General features: G+C 37.4%; 1 protein-coding gene across 1 annotated transcript; it reads right to left on the bottom strand.

Moving 5' to 3' along the window:
- On the bottom strand, positions 1–5,239 carry LOC140802386 (FRIGIDA-like protein 3). Its single transcript, XM_073157894.1, has 4 exons — positions 5,015–5,239; positions 2,598–3,635; positions 1,228–1,397; positions 1–638 (listed from the first exon to the last, which is right to left on the bottom strand). Exons 2-4 carry the CDS (start codon positions 3,622–3,624, stop codon positions 228–230), a joined length of 1,608 nt encoding a protein of 535 aa, XP_073013995.1. The 5' UTR covers positions 3,625–3,635; positions 5,015–5,239; the 3' UTR covers positions 1–227.
- Between the last annotated feature and the right edge of the window lie 4,323 nt (positions 5,240–9,562).

Below are 9,562 nucleotides of genomic sequence, written 5' to 3'. Positions count from 1 at the left end.
TAGACAAGCAAAAGCAGTGAAATTATGACTAAACATTAGTAGCATATGTCATCAGTCAAGAGGATAAAATATAATAGCCTTTCACCACTCGTCATGGGAAAAGCTTACAACACAACAAAGTGAGAAACAGATCATCTTTAAGCTAGGCAGACTAGTTACCCATAAATTACAGTACCCAGTGGGTTAAAAGCTAGCAGTTAGGAAATATCACTGCTCATCTCTCTCCATTAGTGTAAATAGGGGGCTTGGTACTGGACCTGGTACCCATTTCCATAGTATGTGGTATGAGGAGGAGAGATAGTATATGGAGCAGAGCCTATCATCGTAGGATGATGACTTTCCACAGGGTAAACATACTGCCTGTCGTAAGGATATGAATATCTTTCAGGTGTTGCTCGGTAGAAACTTTTTTCAGGAAAGTTGGTAACACGGGAAGTGTAAGTAGCCCCATTGGCTCGAGCCCTCTTTGACTGCGGTTTTGCTGCTTCAGCAGCCCTCCTTTTGTCAGCCTTGGCTTTCTCCAGCTGAAGAACTCGTTTCTGAAGTGGATCTACATGGTACTGCTCCTCAAGTTTGTGCTCCTCAATGCACTTGATAACAGCTTTAAGGGCTGACAGCTCGCGTTCATTTACCTCATTCTGAAGAGAGAATTCATCAATAGAGCGATGAACAACATTTGAAATATGAAGTAAGAAACTCTATCACCTTGACAAAAGAAAACTAACATAAATATTTACATTATCCTAGGTTGACAAAATATTCTACTTATTTAGACACTGAGAGGTCATACCTCATAGCAATAAGCCTAAATGGAAACCATGAAATATCCAAAGGTACTGTTAGGTATGCAGGACTTAAAATATACAATTGATCAAACTATGGGGACCCTTTGGTTCAAGAACAGGATCCATATTTTAAATTGGAAAACAAGCATGGAAACTGATATTCCAACATTTGGCAAATGCAAACTCTCCAAGTTTAATCTGATCCATAAGTCACCACTTAGTGCCAAATCTATGAGCAGAGACTAAAACCAATACTGGCTAAAATGTGGAAAAAGTACATACAACCAGATGAAAAATATAATTCCCCTGGGGACACAGGAGACATTTGTGACGATCTTGTACAAGGATTGGGATCCTCTATAATAAGAACTTAACCTATTCTATAAGGATAGTGACAAATTAATAAGGTAATAAGTAGAACTGCTTAAGATCAAAAACCCACCTGCACCCCGGGAGACATGTTTCCAGCTTTGACCTGCGATACTTTTCTTACCTCTTTCAGGTAAGCTTTAAGTAATGGGACAGGTGCAAATTGCTCTGTCAAACCAAACGCATATGCCAGATTAATGGCATCTATTTGCCTTCCAGTATGCAAAAGAGTTTCTATAACACCTAAAGAATTAAGAATTCAATCAGAAGAGAAGAAAAGGCAACATAAAAAGAAGCATGTTAAGCATGTCAAAAGTGCAACGATTATTTGTAAGGGAGTTAGTGAAATAAATTGAAATACTTCAGAACTTCAGGCAAACATATGGAAACTAGTCAAAAAAAAATCCCGAAAATGGACGGATATCAAGGTTTGCAATATACCGCTGAAAGGCTGAAACAAGCTTATGACATTACAAAAGTTCTGACAGTCAAGCAGACGAACTGATCCAACAGAGGTGCAAAATCACAAGATTGCAATTTTACATCAACTACATCAGACCTATAAGATCAGCTGGCAAGGAGGAAGATTGAAATTACTGGCTGCAGCTTACACTTATCTAACAAAGGTGTAACAATTCAAGCCCTAAGACAATGAAAGGACTTAAATAAAGCAAGAATATAATTTTTGTTATATGAAGTCATGTTCATCTTAAACTAAAAGCAAAACAAAACACAATGACACCTATTTCCTAGCTATATTCACCTAATTTTCGAGAAATTACTATACATAAGTCTGTCTGTAGGAGTTCATGACCTTCTTCTACTTTAATACATAATTACATCAAGAACTAATGCAGAAGCTATTATATAGAACTGCAAGCCCTCCAACAGTCCACACTTTCTAATATAAATTACAATAAATGTTTTTGCAATCATCCATATATTATTCCTTAGTACAAAATTTGGTGTAAGAAATGGCATTGCAATATCAGTAAATATCTGGCAACTCCAACAAAAAGCAAACTCCTACGGGAAATGATGCCTGCAAAGATTAATCAAAGTCAAATATGTAAGGTGAAGCGATGACCAGTCCAATAATTTCAGTACACCATTCATAGATTAAAACATCCTTTCCTGGAGAATCGTCATGCTAAAACTGAAATAGTGAAAAGCTAAAAAAGAGGAGGGCACATACCACTTGGATGATATGCATATCTATGGAAGACAACACAAACCATGTCCAAAATTACAATAATATGAAACTTGCCTGTTATGTTACTTTTAGCAACTTGATGACAAACTTCAAGAATAAGGTCAATCAAGTTAAACATAATTGGATATAATAGGCATATATTGCATACATCATATCTGTCATATAAGTATAAGTAAAATCAGTGAAATATGTATGAGAAGTAGGTAGGGCAAAGGTATATCAATGCCTACCTGGCATCTTTTGTAACAACCCAAGCGATCGACATAGTTCAACTGTTTGTCGACGCCGGCTGACAGCTGGAATCAATTTGCAGATTTCATCTTCATCAAATTCAGAAGCAATATCAAAAGTAGCAAGAAGCTGGAGAAATGCATGTGCTTCCAACGAGTTCCCGCAACTGGCATCAATGTCAATTGCATCTAACTTTGGCTTCCATTCTGATGCGATCAACTTTGCTCGATCTTTTATTTTTGATGTAACCATTGAATTTTCAGAAAGGGAACAAGTAACATCTGCCAAAAGTTGTTCCAATGACTCCATTAACATAAGACAAGTCCTACGCATACCCAGAAGGCTCCCATCCTTTTTTCCAGCTAATCCTAGAATTTCTCCAGAGTAAAAGTCTTTCAAGGAATCCAGTACCAAAGAAAAAGGGTCAGGTGCACCTTTCAATGCAATTGGGATTTCCTCACGGATGACAGTCAGATTCTTGCGGTTGTCCGATATAAACTGGTGAAGCCCTTCAGCATCCATTTCTTCACATAGAGTCATCAGTTCCGATTGAGGTTTGACATCTGTATTAGCACTTTCAACAGATTCTAGATCCGACTTGGCGGCCGTAACATCTGAACTTTCCTCTGAAGTTGCATCAGTCAAGCCACTGCTTGTGCCAGAAGAGATGGGTTCTGAAAGAGATGCCTGGTACTTCCCAAATATTTCAGACAGTGCAGCATCTCTTTTCTCCTGGAGTCGCTCCAATGAAGCGAGTTCCTTAGCCACCACGACAGCCTCCTGTTTCTCCAACATCTCCTCTGTCTCTATGACCTTACTTACATATTCCTTTTCCTGATTTTCCAACTCATTGAATCTCTGCTTCAGTGAACTCTCAAGCCCGTGAAAATGCTCTTCAAGTTCTTTCCATTTTACATTCAAGGATACAGCGTTGTGGCCTTCAAGTTCAGCAAATGCTTGCTGAAGTTGTTGTATCTTCCAGGTCGTAGAATCGATGAGCGTGGCAACTGACTGTGTATCAGCCATGACGAAAGTCTCTAGCAAAAAGAGGTTAAGGCTAGATCATGAATCAATTATTTGGCTAAAAGAAAGATCGTTCATAACTGATCTCTTCAAAATACATCTCAAGATATTCCTCAGATTGACAATTTAAAAATAAGATTCCAAGTTCACCAAATAACTATTACTATAATAACCATAGATACCATAGATAATTGTCATAGCGCCATAACTTCAAATGCAAAGGAACTCCACTTGGTGATTAGCAGGCTTAACAAATAAGGACTGCTTGTTATACTGACAGCTTTTCTACCAGAATCAGATCATATGATCCGGATGTCTTGATTCTCTATGCCGGTCAGTATCTACAAGCAGCCTGTACTTTATGATTTTCAGAAGTGAATGTGACAGTCAAATTCATTAAGCTTTGTTGGTATAACATATCAGTTATGAGCTTGAATTAGTGAGGGAGGAAAAGAGATAAAAATGATGCTATATTACTCAACTAAATAACAATAAAATTTGAAAAATGCAAAGATGTTTTAAAGATCTACGCTTTTAAGAATTTCTACCAGATAACATGATAGATAAATAAAAGAACACATGAAAATATTGAAAACTCAGGTTGATATTCTGCACAATTTCCACGTAGAAACTATGCGAATGCTCATAATAAGATTCATATGAATAATTAGTATAAGTGGACTACTCTAGATAGGAACTATTGTGAAAGTTTACAAAACAAACGAGCTGGATAGATGCAAAGGTATGTGAGGAAAGGCATGTAGATAAGCAACCAAAATAGAAGGTAGATCACAATCATCTGATGTCATGCAAATAAGAACCTTTGCGAAAGATCAAAACGCCCTTAAATATGACAAATCATAAGGTCTCTCTTTCTCATTTAAGGAATAATAAATCATTTTAGGAAATCTTGTAGCATTCTAGTAGATCGCACCTCACTTTTCTATCTTCTCCCCACCCTTATTTCTCTCCAAGTTCTCTTTTTAAACCCTCTATACAAGTTTTCAATTTCCGCAAATCTTTCTCTTAAGAAAACCAACTCAAAAACGAAGTCACAAAGACGTATCCACCGGCGTCCAGATCCGTCCTCCCACACTCGCATCACTCCCATTTCACAGGGAAAACACTAAAAACCCTAAAAAAACCCCCAAATATCGAAACACCAAGAACTAAGAACCAAACTTTATCCCCCCACCCTCACCCAAATCCGACTCATGAGACCAAAACAACAAGAGCGAATCATAAGAACCAAGACCCACCAACCAAAGCGCCCTAATTTTTCGTTCCATCATCACGAATTCAACAAATTTGGCGAGAAAAGACGGATCCAGCTCAGAAAACATCACAGAAGCACGAATCTACATAAAGGTGGAGACTTGGGCGCGAATCTTACAGGAATTGGCGAGAGGAAATCGGTGGGTTGGGGATTAGGGGAGCAGGAGAAGCGGCGGGGAGTGGGAGCGGAAGCGAGCCGACAGCATCATCGAATCGGATGAGAGAGACGGAGAGAAAAGATAGCGCGATGGAAGAAAAAAAGAGTAAAGTTTCTCTGGGGCATATAATATAAAGCGTCTACACACCGGTTTAGCGTTGTATCTACTTTGATATCTTCACTCCCTTTTCTTTAGCATCTACGGGTTATATGCAGTTGCTGTACAGGAAGAATAACAGTGGACTATATCATGGTGGTGGAGGTCTAGTAGCCTACAATTTTCTCTTTTCTGGAAAAAAAATAAAAATAAATTTTGCCGGCTATGGATTAATTCTCTTCTAATAGATTAAGAGCTCTGTTAATTTAATTTTGACAATTGAATCAATAATGCGAGAAAATAGGCTAAATAGTTTCGCTAAATTACACCCATATAGATGCATTGATGAAAATTTCGTTAAATATCAACTCTAATATTCTAGGAGTATCGACCATATAATCTTTATCATAGGTTGGAAGTTCGTAATTTAGTGAAATCAATGTGTTTTATATTTTTCTCGCCTCTGAAGTTTTATCTGCGATGTAGGTCTAACCGAGAATTAAATCATCTGTTATGGTGAATATAGCTGCTGCAAAGGCTATAGTAACAATGAGCACAGCAATCATTATATTAGAAATTGATTGCATTGTTTAGGCCTAAACAATTCAACTTCTAATAACCAAACTAACACTCTCACAAAATTATGTGCGCTTTGAAATTACTGTCTTAATCGGCGATTTTCAAGTAGAAGCATTTTTCGATTCAGCAACTTATGTGAAAATTTCAAAATCACTCAAAAATTATTGAGTTTGAGGGGAATTTTGTTTTCATATAGATCAATCTTCCAATTAATAATGTATGTAGAAATTGCTGAACCTGAAAGTGATTTTATGTAGAGTTGGAAATGCACCCCATGTTTAATTTTAATATCACCTACTCTGTTAACTGCATTGAATACTAAAGCCTGCAGTATCTGCAAGAGGAGAAGAGCACAATAAAGCACAGCATCCCATGAATTCAGTGAATTTGATCAACATGAAGACAGAGAGTTAACACAATCCAACAAAAATCGACTAGTAAAATCATCTGAAAACCCAAAACTAAGCTTCTCTTTTCATGTTCAAGGTGTCAACAGTCACAGTGTTTAAGCTTATTGACATGGATTCATCTTCTTGTCAGATAGGTTGTCTTCTCCTATGAGATGGAGATATAAGCCTCAAGTTTATATGGCAATAGGTTTCTAGGGAAAAAAAAAACTATATGAAACAACTACCAGCAAGATTAATGAGTTTGTGGTCATAGCTAGTCCAGGGAAACAAGTGCAAGAGATCTTTCAACACCTCTGAAGAACACACAAGGAAGCATTAGTAAAAATATTAAAGAATTACAAGAATTGGTTATCTCCTCTTGTATATGCGAATTTAAACCATATGACAGACTCAAGGACTAATACATTGGAACTGCACTTCAGCTTAATAAAGGAGAATCTAATGGTAAATAAGGCTGAGTTATAACAGTAGGTAGTGATTAGTAACTAAGCTGAAGAATTAAATGTGGAAAAGATCAGTCGTAGATATGCACAGTGAGAAGAAATTTTATTTCTTTCAAAGTTCTACTACAGTTTACTCTGACTTCTATAAGCATATAATACAAAATTGTGATATCCTTTTACGAAGGAAATCAAAATTTATGAAGCACAGACATAGTTATAGGATACAAATATGATACCATACGAATATGCCAATGCAATAAATGTTTAGAAATAAGGATACGATACGCTAGGATATGTAGCTCTTTATATATATATTTTTATTAATTGATGTTTTTTTGTATGATAGTTTATACAAGAAGATATATAGTTAATTTATTAGAAGGTAACAAAGAATTAGTATTACGTAATATATTCTTAAATAAGATGTAAGAGAAACAAACAATCCATTCTATGAATCAAAAGAAATTAGCCATTATAATTTGTAATATGATTTCCTTAGATAATAAAAGAAACAAACTGTCAGAACTAGAAAAAAGAATTTGGGGTTGAGAGAGGAGGGTGCACGTGCTCTGCACGTGCAACCCCTCCCCTCTCCCTCTCCGGCACGCGACTAGGCGCGGAGAGAAATCGCACCTAATCCGGATTGGATTAGGTCTGGATTTCCATTCTAATCTATAAATAAAACCATAATCCTCTCTTTCTCTCTCCTCAACCCCCCAACCTCCTTCTTCCCCTCCTTTGTTTTCTTATTTGCTCTCACCGTCGGAGTTGTTGCTGTGGAATCGGATCGCCGGAGCATCGCCGGAGGAAATTAGGACCACCACACTCCTCCCTGGTGAGCCCTCTCTCATCCCTCTAGTTTAATTTAAATTTAAAGAGATAGATTAGAAATACCTAATTCGAGGAATTTCGGCCTCGTCGGCAAATCAGGCCGGTCGGCGGCTTCGGGTCGCAATCGCATCATCACCGGAGGCTTCGTGCTCCAAGCCAGTGTCGGTGATGTTTTCTTGGGAGCCCTCGTGGCTCCAATCGATGCCGACCTCGACGTCGGCCGTCGGTGATGAGTTTTCCTCCACCTCGTGAGGACGATGAAGAGAGAGAGAGGGAGAGGAGAGGTTGAAAGTGGTCGAGAATGGGTCGCCGGTGAGGGGTCGCCGGTGGTCACCCTCTCCCTCAGTCTTCTTCTCGCGTAGGTCGTGAAAGGGAAGAAAAGGGTTGGCTGGGCTCGGGTTAAACCCGAGCCAACTCCTTTTTCCTTTTAAGTCGGGTTCGATTCGGGTTTGGATTTCGGATCCACAAACCTGACCCGAACCGAACCACTTATTTGGTGGGCTGCAGGTTAGCCCGAGCCCAATTCAATTAATTTGGCTGGGCCTCGGACCAACCCGATTTAATTGGTTTCTTTTTGGATTGGGCCGGGCCAACAGCAGCCCAGCCCAATCCAATGGGTGGGTTAAAACCCATTTTAGTTTTTCTTTTAGTTTTTTTTAAATCTTAGAAATATTATTATTATTCAAATTAAAATTTTGATTATTATTTATTATTTAAGGTGGTGATTTTTAGTACGTGAGTTAGAGATTTGAGATTTCGGTTGTCTTACCTAGACTCAGGTGAGTGGATTCACTCACATATTTATTTTATTGTATTTCGTATCTTAGTCAGACCATATAAATTTTCTGTGTGCAATTTATTTATTTCACCCTTACGTGTAAAAAAATTAAATTGTTGCAATTTCTGTGTGCAAATCTATTTATTTCATCCGTACATGCGAAAATTTAATTGTTATATTTTATGTGTACATTTAATTATTATATTCAGTGCATCACCATACTTCGTGCAAATATTGAAAATTGTGAAAAGAAAAAAATGAGACTAGTATTTGTACGACTTAGAAAACAATCCCGGTATAAATCGCTTGCGATTTTCCGTGGTGACTCAAGTCTATCTGGAAGTCCAGGGAAAAGTCCTAAATTAGATCACTGCGGTGACTTTCTTAGGTGACTCTGGCGGGGTTAGGGAATAGTCCTAGGATGAATGAGAAAATTTCCTAGGTGATTCTAACTTCTCTCAACGGTTAGAGGAAAAGGCAGAGTGTGTTGATCACAGGGTGATACCCTCTGATGACCCTAACCGGATCAGCTATGAAGAAAAGTCCCGAGCGTCATCTCGAGGTGACTTCTAGTTGATGTGGATCCACAGGGTTTAGACCCATTGAGACATATGACAGCATAAATATTGAAAATATATTAATATGTTGAAACCGTGTAAGGTTACAAGTTGTGACATCTCTCCATTGTTATTATTGTTATTATTTAGAGAGTATGTCTATTGCGTATCATCATGGATATTGTTGCTTTTAGTTTAATTTATTCAGCATTAATATGATTTAAAATTATTTAGTTAGTGAGTGGATTTCACCCACTGAGCTATAGTTGTTGGCTCATGGGTTATTTTGTTTTTGTATTTGTTTATCTATTTCAGGTAATAGTCAGCGGAGCGACTGAGCGAGATGTACCCGGACTCCACCTCCACTTAGGATTCACCTATTTACCTTTCCGCTCTTTTAGATTAGAAGTTTTATTTATTTAGTTTAGAGACTCAAAAATTTTAACATTGCTTTTATCTTTATTGTAATTAGTTATACAATTTAATAAAGCACATTCTTATTTTGCTTATTTATTTTGCCATCGTACACGTAGAGAGTATTAATAAGGCTCCGTACATCTCAAGCATATTGAGATGCATGGCCGGTCATGATTCCTATTTTGGGTCGTGACACAAACAAACTCAATCTTTTTACAAAAAGGAACATTTAAAATCTGAGAGGAAATGAAAAGTGTAATCTCTTTCGATTTGACTTAAATATCGGAAGTATCAAGAAGTATGTGAGAAGTATCTAAGATATTAATTTTATTTTTAATAATTTGGATATTTTAAGGAAGTATCTAATATGTATCCAATATGAATACAGTAAGAGTAC

Source organism: Typha latifolia, chromosome 15, assembly GCF_019914945.1.
Source record: "Typha latifolia isolate L0001 chromosome 15, TyphaL0001v2, whole genome shotgun sequence".
Taxonomy (NCBI): Eukaryota; Viridiplantae; Streptophyta; class Magnoliopsida; order Poales; family Typhaceae; genus Typha; species Typha latifolia.
Note: the sequence above shows the minus strand (reverse complement) of the source record. Positions and strands in the feature narration are given on the sequence as shown.